At 36.5% G+C, this 21114-nt stretch overlaps 1 protein-coding gene across 1 annotated transcript in view; it reads right to left on the minus strand.

The window, feature by feature from the left end:
- The window catches only part of ptprb (protein tyrosine phosphatase receptor type b), a 40920-nt gene extending 20881 nt beyond the window's left edge, over positions 1-20039 (minus strand). Inside the window, exons 1-17 of the mRNA XM_028043728.1 lie at positions 19703-20039; positions 14127-14463; positions 10291-10428; positions 9381-9521; positions 9056-9313; positions 8710-8973; positions 7635-7751; positions 7408-7554; positions 7208-7325; positions 6402-6547; positions 3456-3722; positions 3300-3358; positions 2543-2747; positions 2373-2470; positions 1309-1474; positions 1101-1231; positions 30-177 (exon numbers count right to left, since the gene is read on the minus strand). Coding sequence (XP_027899529.1) covers positions 30-177; positions 1101-1231; positions 1309-1474; positions 2373-2470; positions 2543-2747; positions 3300-3358; positions 3456-3722; positions 6402-6547; positions 7208-7325; positions 7408-7554; positions 7635-7751; positions 8710-8973; positions 9056-9313; positions 9381-9521; positions 10291-10428; positions 14127-14463; positions 19703-19771 — 2809 coding nt within the window. The 5' untranslated portion in view covers positions 19772-20039. The remainder of the gene's footprint in view (positions 1-29; positions 178-1100; positions 1232-1308; positions 1475-2372; positions 2471-2542; positions 2748-3299; positions 3359-3455; positions 3723-6401; positions 6548-7207; positions 7326-7407; positions 7555-7634; positions 7752-8709; positions 8974-9055; positions 9314-9380; positions 9522-10290; positions 10429-14126; positions 14464-19702) is intronic.
- Between the last annotated feature and the right edge of the window lie 1075 nt (positions 20040-21114).

Below are 21114 nucleotides of genomic sequence, written 5' to 3' on the forward strand. Positions count from 1 at the left end.
CGTTACGAACAACTCGACAGCAGCGTTACCTGCTCTGCCAGACGCTGTGTTGCTATTGGTCAGCGTCCCGCTCTGTGATTGGATGGAGACCCGGTAAGCCTGGCCTGGGATCAGATCTAAAAAGTCGAGGGAAGAGATGTGTTTGGGGACGGGACGAGTGTCGATGGAAACGCCATCCTGGAAAAGACAAAAGGAGAAAATGTTAGCATCCATCTTCATCTGAAAACGAAGACGCTCCTCACTGCAAAAACACAAAACCTTACCAAGTAATTCTGGTCTAATTTATATGTACGATTGAAATTCACAACAAGCAGTAAATCAATTAATGACAAATGTTCATGATTTATTGTTTTCTCTCTTTCTACCAAAAACTGGAGGATAAAACTTTTCAGTCTGGAAGGACAATGTTGTTTATAGAGACTTTTTTTAAATTTTGTATATTTAAAATGTCTTCCAGTTCCAGTGTTAAATGCTCATTAGAATTTAAAGTTTATTGATCTTTGATCATGTTCTTGCATTATTATGCCACTACTACCATTAAATTACTCAAAAATAGTCTCAAAATAACAATATCATCTTTGACAATTTATTGTCCAGGAAAATTTGTTTATGTGACAAGTCTCCTTGAAATAAGACAAGGCTAACTTACACTTAGCTTCTCAGTAAAATATAGTTTGCTTTAATGCAATAATTCTTTAATAAATTGGTAAGATACTAGTTCCACAGGTAGATTTACTTACAAAATGAAAAAAAAAAAAGATCAACCAGTGAAACTAGTACTTTTTAAAATTAATATTAATGAATTTTTAATCAGATCTGATTTTAACTGATATTTATTTACTTCCTTTTCTAAAAAATTGACAAATAAAAACACGTCTAAATAAAATTAAGTTTGGTAAAAATAATAAAAGCATTTTAAACTTGGCAGAAAATACCAAAAACTAATAATAACCAAGACATTCATAATTTCAGCTGCAACAATTCCCCCCGAAAAAGAAATGATGAATATGGCTTTACTCTCGAGAAAACAAATTCAATTAATCAATAATATGGATTTAATTCCCACTCCTACAGGGAGAATGTGAGTAAATCCGTCTCACCATGGGTGACAGAGACACTTTGTACAGGTCCAGGTCTCCGGGTCCCGATGTCCAGGAGAAAAGCAGCCCAGCGCCAGAGTCCGTCCGGCCGGGTTGGGGAATCAGCCTCAGGTTCTTTGCAGCGCTGGGAACTGAAAAACAGAATTTGTTTTTATAAGATCTGGACTCAGATTTGTTTTATCAGGAGAGACGAAGACTTTGGTCCCACCTGTCCGTCCCTCCATCACCTGGGCGACCTGAAGAGGCCCGCTGAAGGTGGACACCATGATCTTATAGAGGCGCCCCGGGGTCAGAGAGGTCAGCAGGTGATGATGCACGTCGCTGCCCAGCATGGCGGGAGGGAAAACCCGGGTGTCGTTAAAGAGCAGAGTCACCTGCAAACAGGTGAAATGACCACTGGGTTAAACTCCACCTTAAACAGGTGATTCAGGTGAGGTTGTTTGTTCACTTTTCCACAGTAAAGTTCAAGCACTTTCAAAGTAAGTTTCCAAACTTTTCCAGCACCACACTTAGACAATATAAATATACTAAAAAGACAGTCTCAGTTCACTATTATATGATATAATTTATTACTGTTATTAAGTTTGTTTGTGATAGTAATTTACATTCTACAGCAGAGACAAATTAAACTAAATTATAACCAAATGTTTTGTTTTGAAATGTCTTTCTTACACTCTAAACACCAGACTAGTCTCAGAAAAACATTACTTTCAGAAAGAAATCCCCTACTTTTAATAACATATAAAATATAGGATGATCAATAAGTGATTGATCCATTAGGAGTAATAAATCTTCTTTACACTGAAACAATCCAAACAAACAAACCTACTCAAATTAAATGGTAAAACACAATACAGAAAGAAAGTTACAAAATAATCTCTAAAAAATATTCTTGTTAAGTTTTATGTATTTTAGCAAGTAGAAATAATTGTAGTAATTCTGGCTGACTTTAAACAAGAAAAGTTTAGTCTGACTTAACTTCAGACAGAGAGAAAAAAATTTGTGTCTTTTTATGTGTATGTAAAAGTGTATGAAAATAACTGGTTTCATCTGTAAATAATGTTTTAAAAAATTATTCTTTGAATCAAACATTCAACTGCAGTTCATCGCAAAACTGTGTACTTTCCAAACCTTGAAAACACAGAATTCAAGCATTTTCATGGATTTAAAGCACCTGTGGTTGTGGTGAATCGGCACTAGATGAATAATGTCAATCATTGATAAAATGGTGAAGATGTTTTATTGTTTAATAGATGCTTAGACTGAACTGACCTCGTAATGGTCGACGTCTCCGAGGGCGGGGCTCCAGGTAACGTTCAGCTCTGATGTTCCTGCGTTCTTGACCGACAGATTCCTCACAGCTGCAGGAACTGAAAAGCAAAACCGTCGGTGAGAAACCATACCAGCGCCGGTCCGGTTCCCCTCCTGAAACTCCAACTCACGAGTTCGTCCGTGGGTGGAGATGCTGCTGACGTAGCTGCCGCTCCATGTTTCCACGGTGACGGTGTAGAGTCGCCCTGCCGTCAGAGACGAGAAGGCGCACTCGTTGTGTCCGGTGGGGACGCTCTGGTTCTGCAGGATGGTGTGGTTGTAGCTGATCAGAACCACATAGCGGTCCAGATCTCCTGCTGCGTGATGCCAGTACACCTGCAGACAGTGCAGGAGTTAAATCACCTGTCTGCTAACAGGAACACCAGAAGGTTTACACTGTAGACAGCTGCAGGTCTGTTGGCCGCTGAGTAATGTTCCTGCTTTACTGCAACAGTTTAATCAGTTACAAATGTAGCTTTAATGCAAAATTACAATCAGTTCAACTTGCAGCTTTATTGCATTTCTGTAGCAACGAAACTAAGGAAATGTATCTTTGTTGCAGCAGTTCAATCAGTTACAATTGCTGCCGCTTTGTTGCAACAGTTTAGTTACAAATGTAGCTTTGTCACAATATTACAATCAGTTAAAATGTTGCAGATTTATTGCAACTTTTCAGCCAGTTTAAAATGTTGCACAGTTTTGCTAAATTAATGGTATAATACCGTACTTTTTTTTTTGTTAAAAGTTGTTTATTTTGCCTAAAACATCTTTTGGAAATAAAGAGGTGGTGACATTTTTAAATTTTTTATTAATTTCTGTTTACCAAACATAAATTTGGTAAACATTTACTTCTTTCGGGAAAAAGTTTTTTTTGTTTTATTGTCTCACCTTGAGGTAGTCGTCTCTTCCAGCGTGAACGGCGTTTGGGTTTCCAGCCGTCGCCGGTTCTGTGAGAAGAACACAACAAACCCAGATTGGTACCTTAAATAAAACAAACAAAAAAAAACAACAACAAACATGTGAAAACATCCAGGAAAGTCTCACGTGTTCGAGCCTGGACCACGGTGGTGTTCTCCAATCCGCTGCTCCTGGTTACTATGACGACTGAATACAGGTGTCCGGCCTCCAGCGAGTTGAAGGAGCACTCAGGCGGCGAGGAGCTGGACACGGGAAGCATGTGGACGGTCCGCTTCCTGTCCTCCAGCTGGACCAGGTAGCTGTCCACCACGCCATCCGCAGGTAGCCACGAGACGTACAGAGCGTCCGACCTGCCACCGTTGGCAACCGTCACCTTGGAGACGGCGGCTGGCGCTGAGAAATGACATCAAATAGAAAAAGACAGTGGGAAAACCTGTCAACAAAACTCAATCATGTTCCAGAATCTGAAGGATCAAATTTAATAAACAATTTATTTTAAATATGTTGGACATCTCAGATGGTGGATTATTTTTCACTATGAGAATCCAGTAAACATTTAATAAACAGCAAAAGGCTCAAAAACAAACTGGCAAGAGAATATGAGCTCAACTTGTCAATCGCAGTTATTCCATCAAGCTTTTATTATACCCACATATAAAAGTAACACATTAGAAATTCTACACAAAATCCTCAATTTTGCAAAAAATTTTTAAAATTCGCTTGAGATTGTTTTCGGTTTTCCGAAAAAGAGTTAATGAGGAAAAAGGAAGATGAAAAGTATGAAGGCATATTAGGACCATAGAAGATAGAAAAATAAAAGGAATAGTAAATTTCCATAAAATAATCTTAGAAATTTTCTAGAACAAACAAGGAAGGTTGAGTTTCAGTAGTTGGGAATTTGCCAGAAAAACAAACAAAAAAATTGCATTTCCATAATTTGAAAAAAGTCAGGGAAACTTTAGTTTGAAAAGTCAAAAATTTGCTAGAAAAAATTCTGAAATTAATCTAACAATTTCTGAGTTTCTTCTAGCAAATTTTTTACTTTTTAAATTCAGAAATGTTCTTGCTTTTTCAATTAAATTTCTGATTAATCTCAAATCGTATAAACCAGTTCATGGAAACGAGCCCAATTAACTTTTTTTTTTCTTTTTCGCAACACTTCAAAAGTTTGCTCAAAATTTACATAATTGCTAATAATTGTTTCCTTTTTGTAAATGGGGTTTTATAACTAGAGTTAAGTTGTTATTATTCTTTGTTTTGCTTTCAGATCTCATGTTCGACTCCCTAATTTAAGATTAAATTAATCAAAAATACTTGGAAAAACAAAAAGTCTGAAGCCTTAAAAGGGAGAGTAAAGACTCATTGGTCCTCACAAACCACAAATACAGGTATACACACACAAATTTTCTGCCAAGAAAATGTATTGTATAGACACAATTTTTTCCACCTATTGTCAAAACATTGTTGTGTGTGTGTGTGTGTGCGTGCATGTGTGTGTGTGTGTGTGTGTGTGTGTGTGTGTGTGTGTGTGTGTGCGTGCGTGCGTGTCCTGGGAGTGTCTTTGTCCTTGTGGAACATTCCAAGCTTTCTTTTTTAGGCACGTCGGACATTGTTTTAAGCAGCGCCTGATATTATCACATTCGTTGCAAGAACTGTGACCCGGCACACAAATCACAAAGAATAAAAACAAACAAAGCTCAATCTTGAACTTAAAAAAAAAAAGACCATTTAGGGAGATAATGCAGTTTTGCTGTTTGGCCTCCACTGTGGCTCCTAACTTCAAACAAAATAAATGCTAAATAAGAAATAAATATTTTAAGATGTAATGGTTAAAAAAAATTGGGTATAAAGTCTTTTGTGAATGAAAATGCATGTTTTTTATGCAATTTCATGCATAAAAAACATTTCCACAAAGATTGTCACCAGTAGTGTGAGCAATATACTTTTTAGTTAAGTCATTTTTTGCAAACTGCAAGATTTTTCATTTCCTATAAAACATAAATGTCCCATTTAATTCACCTAAAAACTAAAATAAAATAGTATAATTTAAATTTAAGTTGGATTAGGTTCCTATTTTCATATAAAATCCATTCAAGTCTGTGTTTTTAATTTAAAGAAGTGCAAACAAGCTGAAGCATTCACATTCATGTATGCACACACACACACACATATATTATATATATATGAATTATGTTTAGCAGTTTAAATTTAACTTGATTTCTTTAAGCGTAATAATAAATGTAGACAAATATAAATTTTCTAAGCAGCAGATGCATCAGGTAGTCTTAAAATGGATCTACAATAATGGACTTTATTTTATATATATATATATATTTTTTTAAAAAGTCTACTGGAAAAAAAGTAATTTTTTAAGTTTTGTTCATTAAAATTTATATAATTTATTTATAATTGTAATTTAAAATTAATTTTTCTCTTCCTGGTCTTATTTTGAATATTTTGCAGCTGAAGTAAAATGCAATACATAACAATAAACATTGTAAACCTAAATAAAAATCACATATGTTTCTTTAAACATAGAGCTAATGTAGATCTGTACAAAAGTTTTATTAGTAAATATTCAAATTCAATTTAAATTCAAAAATACTTTGTTGGTCCCAAAGGGAAATATATCCCTCTTTAAATACTTTAAGTAATTTCTGACAAAGAATTCTTTAAAAAAGAAGCAATTTCTGATAAACTAAACCTAAAAACTAAATGAACATTCTGGTAATTCTTATTGTAATATTTTATTTTCTGAACAGCCGCGCTTCGGTCACATCGGGACATTTTGAATCGTAATGTTTGAACATTCCTGCTCTGTTGATTGTTTGGTCCGACGGCTTGCTGAGGTTTCCTGTTTTGGCCGCTGATTGTGTTCGTTGGGAAAAAACCTGGATGGGAATATTGTATCTACACAATAAGATCCCAACTGACTGCCAACCAAACATGTTACATAAGCCACTGTGTGTTTGTTTGTCATTAGCTGTTCTGAACAATAAGTTTCCTGTGCAGAAAGCAGCCTCTGCTTTTTTATTCAAGCACACCAAACCATGTAGAACGGCGTAAACTCACCTGTTCGAGCCTCCAGACTGATTGGTTTAGACTGCAGCTCCCCGCTGATAGTGGCAGCCTGCAGCCTGTAGAGGGTGCCAGGCGTCAAACTGGTCAGAACCAAAGAGTTAGAACCAACTGGAACGCTGTGGTTCTGGACAACAACACTGCAGGACCAGAAGAGTGGAGTTTGATGAGAAACTCAAGTGTTTTCAGAAAACAAAATGGTTTCAATGTATTTTACTGGGATTTTATGTGATTAACAGAAATTAGTGCATTTTTATTGAATAAAAATGATTCATGGTTTTCGATGTTTTCTACAAATAAAGATCAGAAATGCTCAGCACAATTAGCGCCTCTCATTATAGGACATTTAAATGTCAAAATTAAATTGGTGTTTGAGGGTCTTTCAAGGGCAGATATAATATGGATTAAAGCTAGCGCTTTAGCAATAGCTTACGCTTAATACACTGTTGGTATACTGCTATAGCATTAGCCTTAGCTAAATAGCATGTTGGTATAGCGCATTAGCATTAGCTTCTGCTAAATAACATGTTGGCTTAGCGCTTTGTTGTTAGTGGAATTAATATTTATGATCAGTGTTTTAGCATTAGCGCAACTAACATTTTAGCTAGCTGTTCCCACCTGCGTTTATTTTGAAAAAGTGTTGAAAATTATTCATTTTTCCTCTATTTCACAATCTTGTGCTAATATGTGTCAATTTCTGAGGCAAAATCCCAATAAAATATTCAGAGTTTGTGGTTGTTATGTGACAAACGTTACAACCAAAAAACTTTAGAAAGCAAAGTTTACTCATTATTACGTACCTGTTTCGCAGCAGAGTGAAGTTGTACGAGTCCACGTCTCCTGGTGGTTTCTTCCAGGTCACCTGAAGGCTGTCGACTCCCGAGTTGCTCAGGCTGATCGTCCGCAGCGCCATCGGAACTGAAGCACCACGAAAATTCATCTCAGCAAAACTACAACTGCTTTGTTTAATCACCTCAACAAAACAGGATTGTTGACACACCTGTCCTTCCCTCCACTGATACAGATGTGTTCAGATTCCCACTCCTCGTCGTCACGGTGATGACGTACCGCCGTCCAGGAGTGAGCACGTTGAACGTGCACTCTCTCATGTTCGGCTCCACCTGGCGCGTATCCACGATAGTGTCACCTGGAAGATGGCAGCGATTATACAAAAACCATTCAAGCTGGAAAAACATTCATCTATCTCTAGCAGGGATTTGGCGTTACCATGGCGAATGGTGAGGAAGTAGTCGTCACGTGACCCAGAAGGGGCGTGGTTCCACATGGCGCTGAGCAACGTCTCATCCGAGTGGCGAATGTGGAGATCTGCCACCGGAGCGGGAGCTGCAGGCGAGTTTTACCCACATTAGTTAAAAGATCAACACGTTGATGATGTTTGCAAAAACAATATTTTGCAACAAAAAAACTGTTTCAAATAAATTATTACAAAAATTCATAATATTTGGAAACCGCAATAAACCCAAAACAGGGCAGTCATCCAGCGGGACACTGTTTTAGAGTTAAAACGTTTTTTAAAAAATAACACTTGGTAATTGTGTGTTATTGGAAAACATTATTAAAAATAGAAAACACCGACTGAAAAAAAGGCAAATATAAAAATAAACTAAAATAAATCAACAGTGCTTAGCCTGGTGGGGGCACAAGTAAAGCCTGGTGGCCCGCCAGGCTTAACATACTCTGGGGGAAACCTTGAACATGCAAATCTATTATTTTTTAAACTTAAATATAATAAAATTCTGGGTCCACGTAAAGTAGAAAGCTGCACAATTTATGTTCAAAGCAAGAAAAAACTTTAACTTCCACACATTATTTAGAAAATGGTTTGTAACACAGGAGGAAGGAAAAAAAACAATGTGTGAGAGGAAGCAAAAAGAGTTTTTGTATATCAGTGATAAGTTCAAACAAAGAACAATTACAAACCAGCTTAAAAACACAATAAAAGTCAACTGATCAGAATATATGTTATATAGGATGGGTGCCTCAAAGGCCAAAATTGCTATTGTTGATGATGTCCTCAGAAATCAGATATTCTTCAGGAAATTTTGACTTTAATTTCCAGATTCTGACTTTTGATCTCAGAAGATTAAAGCAGAATTGTAAGAAATAAAAAGAATTATGAGAAAAAAATTGAATTTTGAGAAAAATGTAAGAAATCTAAGATTAAAGTCAAATATTATTTTTCTTCAGTGACCCTAATTCTCTTCCATACAATTGCCATGAGTATTTGTCTTATTACTTTTTACCGTCTGTTCCAAATAAATAAGTAAAGTTAATGTCTGACCCGTTGACCCATAACAGCTGCTCTCGCCCGCCAGTCCTCCACTCTCCACTCTCAGCGTGGCTCGGTACCGCCTGCCAGGCGTCAGTTCTGTCCCCGGAAAGGTAAAGTTCACCGCATCTCGGCCCAGTGCGGTGTCGACCAGCTGCTGCACGCCATCTAACAGGAAAACCCTGTAGTTCTCCCAGCGTCCAGCGGGAGGCGCCCACGTTAGCAGAAGGCCGGTAGAAGAAGGAGACAGCTGGAGGCGTGACGCCGCCGCCGGAGCTGAAGGTCGAACAGAAGCAGGATGAAGATGAAGAAGGAATAAAAAACAAACATAAGGAGTTTGGCTCCGTTTTTTTCTCACCTGTCCTGACGGTGAGTTTTGATTGGTTCGTCAGAGAGCCGCTGACTGACATCACTTCCACCTGATAGGCCGAGCCGGGGGTGAGCTTGTAGGCGGCGACCTCGGTGGCGTTTCCAGGCTGAGTCGTTTCCTGCACTATTGTGTCGTCGTCGAAGAAGGTGACGACCACGGCGTCCACATCGCCTTCGGGAGGTTGCCACGACAACCGGAGGCTGGTGCCGTTGTTTTCCGAGGTGACGTTGGAAATGGCGGCGGGCGCTGGTGAGGGAACGCAGAGTTAAAACCTTCTCTTTCATCCACATCGCTCCATTTCTGTTCGCGTTACCTGTCCGAGCCTCGACCGTCCTGCTGCTCTGCAGGCCGCCGGCCTCCGTCACCACGGTAACGACGTACAGGCGCCCCGGAGTCAGGTCGTTGAGCGTGTGCCGCGTCGTCGTGCTTCCTAAAGTCTCATTCTTCAGTAGATCTGGAGATACAAACAGTTACATGAGCCTGAAGCTGCTTGTTTCCTGGTAGAGACGCACAATTCAGTTTTCTGATTACTAACGAGAATATTGTTACAATAGAAGCAAAAAACAAAATGATATTTTATAAGAAACAATCTAAGTTACAAAAAACTGTTAATGATGCATAAAAGTTAATTTTGTGCTTTTTTTCTTCAAAATAGACTCCATTGTTTGCATGATTGTTTTTATTGTTTAAAGCCCTGCGACTGATAGTAACTTGATACTAATATATTAAAAAATAAAATGTTTCTTTTAAGTATTATCTCTAATATTTATAACAAAGTTTTCTCAACGTTCCTCGTTTTAATTTTTTGTCATTTTCTTGTGTTGCAGTTCTTATAAAATTTCAAATTTATTCTGCTAATCTGACTTTATTCCCCTATTAATTAAATTTTATTTTCGTATGACTGTATTGTTGAAATATTCTGACTTTATTCTGATAATTAACAAAAACATCGTAGGTTGGCGCTGATATTTAGTTGTAGAGTTTTCCTGAAATCAAACGGTAAATAAATAGAAATGCAAAATGCTTGTGAAACAAGATGGCCGCCGTGGGCACCAACATCACTCTGAACTATGGAAACCATTAGGAATGCACTGCTGGAAAAAAAATCCTGTTTCATCAAAAATGTTATCTTTGAAAACCATAAATTTGGTTAATTGATCAAATTGATTTATAGTGCAGACAAATGAAAAGTTAGCTTTCTAAACTCTGAATTATAAACTTACCGGACTGATTGGAGCTCTGGGCTTTTTCCCGCAGCTGCAGCCTGAAGCGCTGCGTCCTGCCTGGGCCGGCCTGCCAGGAAAGGCCCAGGCTGCTGCAGGTCCTGGAGGTCACGGCTAGGCCGACCACCGCTGACGGTCCTGATGCAACAAAACACAGAAACCATCAGAAAACACATTTAAATCAGCTTTTACAGTGCACACACACCTCAGATCTAAAGTTTCAACTACAAAAAACCGGAGCAGCAGAGATTTTTCATCCTGATAAGATTGGCACAAACACACACCCATCAGTCCTCAGAGACAGAACTGGTGGGAAAACAAACCAGAACTTTAAAATGGGTCGAGATGTTTTTTGTTTTTTAGTGACTCACACTATGAGGAGACAGATGCTCTTCCTGGAGAGATCTTCTCAAACTTTACATCCAAAACAGATTAAAAAAAAACCTTCAAAGGAAGTCCAACTGTTTACGACAAAGAGCTTCAATACCAGACAGACAGTTCACAGAACCGGTTTTAAGCTTTTTGGCGCCAGCAGCTCCACATAAAGACAATCTGTTCACATTTCTTCTCCAACCGATGAAAAATCCCAAAGAAAAGTTTGACAAAAAAAACTTTTAGACTGGATTTTAGTTTCAACAGATTGAGTTCAAAGTTTCTAAATGAAATGAAAAATGTTGGGAGAGTAATGAATGAATGAATGAATGAATGAATGAATGAATGGATGGATGGATGGATGGATGAATGGATAAACAGACGGACGGACGGACGGATGGATGAATGAACAGACAGATGGATGGACAGACAGATGAACGGATGGATGAACGGATGGATGGATGGATGGACAGACAGATGAACGGATGGATGGATGGATGGACGGACGGACGGATGGAAGGACAGACAGATGGACAGATGGATGGACAGCAGCTCCTAAATCTCCTAAATCCCTCAGACTGTAAATTTTAAATGTTCTTCAGTAAATCAAGCTGAATTTTAATCACCACATTTTTAATCATCATAATGAACCTTCCCTTTAATGGATCTGCACATTTAAAGGGGCGTCCATAATGTTTTCGTGGTCAAACCATCAAGAGTTTCAAGAGTTCAGAAACTAAAACAAAAGTTTCTAAAGGTCAGCGGAGCCTCCAGAGATAAGGCCGCTCCAGCAGGACGGGCCGACTGTTTGCAGGTTACCGTTGGGACTCAACTGGACGCTGCAACGCCCCGTTTCCTCCAAACGCAACACGCACGCAGCCTCACACCCTTTCCCACAGAACAAAGAAACAATGGAGGCAGGAAATGGCTGAACCCAGAGCTCTGCCCACCATGGAAATACACACCAAGGGTCCAACTTCTGTTCTGGACGCCCGCCAGCATGCTAACACACACACCCACACGTTAACACGCAGCGCTGCAGCTCTATCACTCTGCCTCAGCAGGGCTGCGGTTCCTGTAGCTAATCACAGAGCCGCAGAGAGGGGAAGCTTCATAACATTAACTCTGAGGCACGCAGGGTGGTGGGTTTGTTCACTTCTAACTGTCAAAATACACCGTTCATTTATTTCTGTAATTATATTCAACTAAAGATGGAAACAATCAACTTTTATTAATGGTTTATTAGATTAAAATTAGTTCCAATTTTTAGTGTTGTAGTTTGGCCTCCATCCAGCAGAGGGCAGATCAGGCAATCCTTAAGGAGCCAGTTGATACAGAAACAAAGATGGCGAAGCGATACCAGAATGGGAAAGCAAAATGGTCCAAACAGAATCCGGTTTGAGAAAAAAAATTCACTTTATTCGGTTCTGTTTAGAAATATAAACACTCAACAAACTCTTTAAGGTTTAGCTTAAGCTGAGCTTCATGACGGAGGAGCATCAATTTCTCAACTACAAAGGAAAGGATGTACAACGGCGTATTAGACCATGACAGGCAAGAAAACGAGTACATTTCTGCCAAAAAGCGCATAGATTAATCTCAGCAAATTCCACCAAATTATTGACTTTGAAAGTCAAATTTCCAAGTTTCCAAGATTAATCTCAAATTTGTCATTTTCTTTCAAGCAATTTTTTCAAGCGAGTTTTGTCTAGAGACTAAATTCAAACTTTCAGTTTTTTTTCTCACATATTTTCTCAAGATTTTTGGCAGAAATTTAACCGTCCATTTTCCATTAAGTTGAGACAGTTGTACAGCAGATAGGCATCGCCTCCCTACAAAAGGATCCACTAAACAGGCTTTATGTTTCCATTACCTTTCACAATAATGAAAAGTTCAGTGGAAGGAAAAACTGTAGTGGATAATTGCAGCCTGAAGAAAATTACAAATCAAAGGCTATTTTAGGCAATCCAGATTCACTTTTTTCCCCCATATCTGACTCTTTCACAGAAGTCTGAATGATCTAATTCAGATCTTTCCATTTATTAGTTTCCTTCATTTTGTTCTGAAGTCTATTTACTTGGTGGCTGCATAAATCATATCAGTTGGACACATGTGAAGAGAACACCATGACCTTTAAACAGCGGATATGTAATCAGACAGTCAGGCTAAGAGGCTGTCAACGTTATGAATGTAGGAGGAAGGAAATGCCTCTGCAGGCAACAGCTTAAATATGCAGAAGAAGAGCAAAGAACGGCTATTAATAGACAAAAATGTAATAAAAAGTTTTGCATAAAATCAGAACAACAATAATGTGAAAACTGATATTTTCTTTCAATCTGTGTTGCGTTGATTTAAATATAATAACTTTGTCCAGAATGTGTGTTTTGGGGTGAATTTTACTTTTTTAAATAAGTTTTTTGTTAGATGTTTAAACCAAATACAGCTGTTTGTTCTGTTTCCCTTTTCTTCTGCCATTAAATCCTATTTAAACTATAATACAAAAATAAAATTTCTAATATCGTTTTTATCCCCTAGAGTTGAAATCCATTAAAAATTAACTGTTTTACAACATAACATGTTTTATCAACTGTAAATTTGCATATTTGGGGAGAGAAAGAGAAATTTATCTTTTATCTATTTTGAATTAAATAAAATTGAATAAGCGTTGTTATTAATGTTTGAGGCTCAGATTGTTGGGTACTTCCCTCTAAAAATATTAGTCAAAAAGATACTTTAATAGGTAATAGTTTCATTAAAGACAATGAAAAAAATCTAAATTCCTTCAAATTTTGCTGTAAATGATGAAAACGTAAGTTATTATCTAATTTCATTTTAAAAAATTAAAAAATACAGATACATGACAATTCTGTAGCAACATTTGTCTCAAAGTGAGTCAGGTGGAGCAACTTATTTTCAAATTGCACAAAAAATAAACTCTTAATTGTTTGAAGGGTAAAACTGACTTTAAAAGAAAATTTTTCTGTTGAATTAGAGTAAAAAATTAATTAACTCCTCTAGGAATAAATAACAAACAGAAAATATTACCAACATTTGTCAAATTTAGGTGAGCATTTATTATGATATAAAGTTTTTGCTGGATTATGAATTGTCTCAGAAGTTATTGATGTAACGGATAATATTGTTTTGAGAGAATTTTCAAGTTATATAATGATAATAATGCAAGAACACATTCTCAAACATCAACAAACTTTAAACTCAAATGAAAATTTAAGACCACAAGAAGATATTTTAAAAATACAAAATAATCAAAACAATAAATAAAATGAATTATGAAGTCTCTTTAAACAAACTTGTCCTTCAGAAAAAGGAGACAGTTGAGTAAAAAATGCCAAACTGAAAACTTTTATCATCCAGTTTATGGTAAAAAGAAAAAAACAATAAATGGAAATTATTGAAATTATGATGCGATTAATCAAATCTAAGCTTCAGTTTCTGTAACTCACTGGTGTGCAGCGTCACGTTGGCCGACTCATCGTCCGTCTGCGATCGGACCTGCAGCAGGTAGGCGGCTCCAGGCTCCAGGTGATCCAACGCGCAGGTGAAAACTCCGGCGCCGCGCGGCCGCTCCGTTTCATTCCCCTGAAGCTCACGCTCTGTGACTCTGCGACACTCAGAGGCGTCCGTTCCGACGTCCGGCGACGCCACGGAGAAGGAGCAGTTCAGTCCGGCGGTAGTCAGAGTCAGAGAAATGGAGTTCGGACCGGACGCCGATCCAGACACAGAGATGCTGCAGGGAGCGGAGGATGGAGGATGCTCTGTGGGAGCTGCACTGCTCACAACCTGCAGCAGCACACAGAGCTCTTTAACGGACTTTCAGGACAATCATGACTAACTTTACACCTACACAAAATATAAATAACATTTACATTTGGGACAATAGTGTATGTTTTAAAATGTCTCACTTACACACATAGAATAAGATATATCTTTATTGATCCTCAACAAGAAATTATTTATTTGTTGACAAGCTTCTCCATCCAAAGTGTTAAATATTAGCAAATACAAATAAGTGATATAATAAAAAAATACATACAAGTGTGATATTATAATTTAAACAAATAATAAACCTAAATATAAAAAAAATAAATAAATAAAAACAAGTAGGTACATGGGAATATATTTATCTATAAATGAGTATAGAAATAGAAACTAAAGTCTAAAAACTTTGAGCTTCTTTTATCAAAAATATTTTTTTCTTTCTGGTGTTTATATTATAAAGTATAAACTTTGTTTCAAGTATGTTTATACATTTTATTAGTGTTATTTCTAATAGAGGACAGATTAGGGCTGCAACAATTAATCGCAATGTGTCTTGTATTTCTAACTGTCACCTAATTTTAATCGTTTAATCACTAACTGGAGTATACAGACTCTAAAAGTCGATTTGCTGATTAATAACAGGATTAGAGCAGACATGAAGCCAAAACAACAAAATCTCATATCGAGTCTAAAACATTTAACTTTTAGCTTCATGTGTCAACAGTTAGTTCTTGTTCTGGTGTTTCAGTCTGATGTTTTCTAATTCCTTAAAAGTATATATCTTTTTTAAGTTTATATATTTTACTAGTGTTTTTAATAATGAACAGATTCATTGTGATTAACTGATTATTGAAATAATCGTCAACTAATTTCAATCGATGAATCGTTAACAGATTTTAAATAAAACCCGCTTACTAAAAAATAAATAAATAATATTTTTAAAAAGTGTCACTTTTGGCTTCACCTGGTTCAGATTCTGTAAAAAATGAATGTTTTGTTTTTTAGAAACTCAATGTTTTTGTTTCAAACTTCTAAACCGTGGAAAATGCAAAGGAAAAACTGGATTCAGGAGCGAGAAATGCTGGAGAAAAAAAGAGAAACTAGTGAAATCTCTACAGATCTGAGGTATGGGAACCTGTTTGGGAAGCAGGAAAAAGCAAACTTTTACAGCCAGCTTTCAAGTCTGCAGGGGACAGGTGTCCGACTCCGACAAACAGCTCCGAGGGCGGAGCGGCGCTTTGATGCCATTGTTCTGAGAAACTTTCAGGAGGAGACTCAAACCGAGACTAAAGAGAATTTGAAGGTCAAATTCTTCCTCACGGTTTCCAGACGTTGCTCTAATCTAAACATCTGATGATGATCATAAAAACCATTATGGCAGCAGCATCTCTGCATCCTGGCACCTCAACTATTAAAACCTTTTGTCCTCAAACCAGAGATGTTTAGAAGTCATTTTGTCCTAGTCCAAGTTAAGTTTCAAGTCTCCATTGACTGAAATGACTGTTTTCTAATCTGTTCTCCAACATCTAGGTCACCTCTAACTCTGCGTCGCCTAGATCTGAAATCTCAGTCTGAAATGATGACATGAACATTTAATAATTATGTTTAAATATATTTATTTTTATTAAAAGTTACATTTTAATCATTCAACATTTAATTAATCATCACAAAAACTGCTAAAGGTTTATTAATATTAATTTAAAAACTGATCCATTATAGTATTTCTTTCAATAGACAAGTATAAATATATATTTATGCTCAAAGAAAAATAATAGATATAAACTATTATTGCTGAATTTCTACTATAATAATAAAGTTGTATTCATATTACACTAAATCTGGTTTGGATAGTTCTCTTCACAAATTTAAGGTATAAATTACAATATTATTAATGAGACAAATTGGAGGAAGTAAATTACTGTAAAACTGAGCAGCACAGGAAGTGTTGGGGAAGCAGTATCAGAGCCAGCGACTCTAATAGACTGGACAAAATCATCAGGAAAGCTGGCTCTGTACTGGGACTAAGGCTGGAGTCCCTGGAAACTGTGGTGGAGAGGAGGACACTGAAGAAGGTTCTGTCTATTATGGACAATAAACAGCACCCTCTCCACCAGATAGTGGACAGACAGCGGAGCACCTTCTCACATCGACTGCTCCAGCTCCGCTGTCGTAGGGACAGATACAGGAAATCCTTCCTGCCACATGCCATCTCACTGTACAATAAAAGCTAAATCATTGTTCTGCACTAATCAGTCCGATTTCGCACAACTGCACTGTGGCACACTTGCTGTACATATATTTACATATACATTCTGTATCTGCATTTTTTGAATCTTTGCAAGGACTGCTCTAAGCTGCTTTTAATATTGACAGCATGTTATATTTTATTTTTATTTTTATTTTGTCTACAATTGCTACTCAGTGGTGGTTGTTGTGTGTCTTGTCTCTATGCTGCTGTAACTGCGAAATAATTTCCCTGCTGGGATGAATAAAGTAATTCTATTCTATTCTATAAGTGCTTCTATTTTGATATTTCCAGCAGGAAGTGTAATGTAGCAGCTAGCGTAGCAGTGAGAGCATATCGGTCAGTCATGTTTATTGTGTTCTGAAATGATTCCAAGTCATTTAATACAGAGTTTATCTGTTCATCTGGTCGCTAACGCTAACAGGAACAGATTGCTATGAGTCACTAGCATCCCATAATAATCCAACATCAGTGTCTAATAATATAGCTCACTGTTTCACAGTAAAGACATTTTTTTATCTCACACATCGGCTTCCTCTCTTCATTAATCAGATAAAAACTGGGACTCGAGTCTCTGACCACGAGTCCATGTCAAGTCTCAAGTTTTTAGGTTTGTAGTTTTATTTTTAGTTTGACTTGAGACTCAAACTTTCACAAGTTGTCAAATTTTAAAAGCTGTAGTCAGTATCTATCAAAACATCTTAATTTTTTAAAAATGTGCACTTGTTTCATCCATTTGTTTTATTGTTTTACTTCCATTTCAGCCACTAACAATTAAGCAAGTAATTGAATTTTATTGCTATTTATATAGATTTTTTTCTCTCTATTTTCTTCTTGAGTTTTTATACTTAGTTTGATCATTTCTATCAGTGACCTGCAGCAATGTTAGTTGAAAAATGCTCTGCTGGCAATTATTGATAAATTGATTAATTTGCTGGAGGAAATGTGGAGGTTCAGAGACTTAAAGATCTTTAAAAAGATGCCAGGTTCAATTTATCACACCTGTCATGGAAACTGGTCTGGATATTGTTTTTAATCAATCAGCTGTTTAACAGGAACAAATTATAAAACATAAAACTTTCAAAATATATATATATAAAAAAATACAAAATTTTGTTCAAAGAAAGGAGAAAAAGGAGGTGAAAAGAAAAAAAATAAAAATACAAATCAGGAAAAGATAAAAGGGAAAAAATAAAGTCAAGATAGAAAAGAGGAAGAAGGGAAAAAAGAAAAAAGGTATAGAAAAAGAGTAAAAATAGAAAAAGGGGAAAGAAGAGAAACAAGAGGAAAAATAAAAAAAAGGGTTAAAAGCGAAAACAAAAAGTGGGAGAATGAAACAAACAAAAAAAGAGGAAGGAGAATAAAGTGAAAAAAGGTAAAATACTGTACAAAGTGGAGAGACTTTAGGGGAAAAACATGTCTAACATCTGAACATGACGCATAAATTGGGATAAATTAAAGTTTCCTGAATTTAATTTTCTTCCTTTGCGGAGCATCAAGCAGCTTGTTGCGACAGATAATCAGCTGCAGCTTTTTAAAGACGGCCGCTCGCCGCTGTCAGCTTGTGGGTCGAGCGGCCGCCTGTTGGTTGGCAGATAACGAAGTTCAGGGAGTTCAGAGACGACAGCGGCGCGTTCGGGACAGAGACGGGAAGAGAAGGAAGTGATCCAGAGGAAAATCAAGCTGGATAACAGAATACCGAATGCCAAACTGGTGGAGCTTCAATCTGCAGAATCAGGCAACAATTTCAACTCCTCTGGAAAAACGAGGATACATATGTAGCACATCGCCAAAACCAGGAAAAGAGAAACTTAATGTATCTTTTCAGCAACTACATTTAATGTGAACATGGCAGCATGTTTCCTGCTGGAGTTTTAAATAATGAAATGAGCTACAAGGAGTAGATTATTGTATTATTGTCATCACGATAAATCCTAAATCTATTTTCCATCAGAGCAGCAAATACCTGTAAACTCAAAAATATCATTTAATGCAGTTAGTAAATGATAATATTATTGCTTTGATACAATTTTAAGTAATAATAGCATAACAAGGCAAGAAACCATTCTCAAAGATCAAACTTTAAATTCTAATGAACATTTAACACTGGAATGTTAAGACGTTTTAAACATGCAGAATAAATTAACAAAAGAACACATAAAATAAATTATTAAGTCTCTGTAAACTAAATTATCCTTTAAAAAAGGAGCCAGAGTGAAAACCTTTATCATCCAGTTTTTTGTGGAAAATGAAAAACAATAAATAATGCAAATGGAAATTATTGATCTTGTTTTAATTTATTATGCCATTAATTGATTTACTCATTAGTGTGTCAGGCCTACATGTAACTGATATGTTGGATTTCAAATAACTTTGTGTTTAATAGGCTGTATTTGTGTTTGGATCATTTGATAAACAGCAAAGTAGTTTTAAATTATCTTCGCCATGATAAAAACCACAAAATATGATAAAACACATATTTTAGTTTCCTCTAAAACTTTCCTAAAATATTCACCACTAATGAGTAAAAGTTAAATTCTGATTCAGAAGTATTTTTAAGAGGCCATTTTTGTTAATTTTATTAGAAAAGGAAGATGTTTTATTTCCATTTACTTGTCGAGTTGAAGCTTTGGTGCACAAACAACAGATTTCATGACCCAGAATAAAAGAATAGCAACTTTTAAACAAAGTTTCTAAACAAGAAAAAGCAATCTCAAATATTTTCTTCTAAAGATATGAGCAGATATAATGAAACATTATTTCTCTCAGAGTTTTTAGCCAAGATTAAAAAAAAGAAAATAAGTGACTCATCTTTATCTTCTACCTCATGTTTTGTCTGTTTTTACTTTGAGAAAGTTGAGAAAAACAAACACCTTGAATTCAATCAGAGGCAAAAGGAAGAATAGCAGCAATAGAAACTGGTTCTACTTTAGCCTGTCTTGTAAAATTTTACACATTTTCCCTGAAATCAGCAGAAAGAATTGGTAAAATGTCGGCCTGGTTGTCTGCACTGACCTGGAGCAGCAGCAGCAGCGAGGCGAACCCCAGGCAGCAGGAGAAACTTCTAGCTTTACATTTCAGCATTTTGATCGTCCTTCAGATCCACAGCCGGAGCATGCAACACCATAATCCTGAGGTCCGAGATGTTTTAAAGACTGATACTCCCTCCGTTTGGTGTCTTCGCTGGAAACAAACACAAAGTGTCCTGCGAAACAAAGTAATTCCTTATTTCGAGTTAATTGTGCAAAGGGAAACTTTTGGTGTCCATCCTGCACTTGGAGCTCCTCAGACTGGACCCTTTCCTCTCCACAGCGCTACGCCTCGCTCTTCCTGTCTGTCTGTCTGAGGTGTCGACTCTAACGGACTTCCTCACTGAGTCGCTGGAAAGGCTGGTCTACACACCAGACTAATAATAGGTCCTGCTGCCACCGCCGCGGCGCACCTAGCTGCTCCAACAACAGAGGTAGAAGATAAAATCAGAGCGAGAGCGACGGATAAAAACGGCCATTTCTGGAGAATAAAATTAGAACATTTATTCCTACTTTAAATAGAAACAATTGAACATCAGATGCTCATGAATGGAGCATCATTACTCACCATTTAGAAAGTTTAAGACAGAAAAGATCACAAGAACAATTCTGTATAAATATAAGGTTTAACATATAATCCACGATTCACTCATACTTCTTTATATGTCATTTTGTGTGGAAGCATAAGGATCCAATAATTAATCAATTATTGAAATAATCATCAACTGATTTGGTGATTGGTTAATTATAATTGATCTCATTAATCATGATTATTAAAATACTCAACTAATTTAGCAATCACAAGTAATTTATGAATAGATTAATTATGATTCATCAGATTAGTTATGATTATTGAAATATTGTCAGCCAAATTAGTAATCAATTAATAATGATTAATCTGATTGTGATTATTGAAATTATTTTCCACTAATTTATTAATCATTATCTAGAATATACAGACTCAAAAAATTTTTTATACATTATAGATACAAAATATGTGAAATATTTGTTTGTCTGATTTATTGAGTAATCATCAATATAATTGATGCAGAAATAAAATAATTGTTAGTTGTAGCGCTACATAAAAATAACAATAAATGATATAATTTTTATACAAAATACAAGTTGATTAGTTTGTCTGGTGAGCTCAATTAAAGAAAATCTAGTTAAGAAGGATGTTCCACATTATTAAGCAGGCCACAGGTTTCAAGCAATATGAGAAAGAGGAAGGATCTCTGCTGACGAAAATCCTCAGATAGTGTAGTGCCGTATGACAAGATATGAAAACATTAGATATTTAACAAAAACTGAAGTGTCATCGTACTGTGAAGAGATTTGTGGCTGATTCAGAACAAAGATGGGTTTGTACAGATAAACCCATCTTTGAAAAACCTTTGG

The sequence above is a fragment of the Xiphophorus couchianus genome, chromosome 17, assembly GCF_001444195.1.
Source record: "Xiphophorus couchianus chromosome 17, X_couchianus-1.0, whole genome shotgun sequence".
Taxonomy (NCBI): domain Eukaryota; kingdom Metazoa; phylum Chordata; class Actinopteri; order Cyprinodontiformes; family Poeciliidae; genus Xiphophorus; species Xiphophorus couchianus.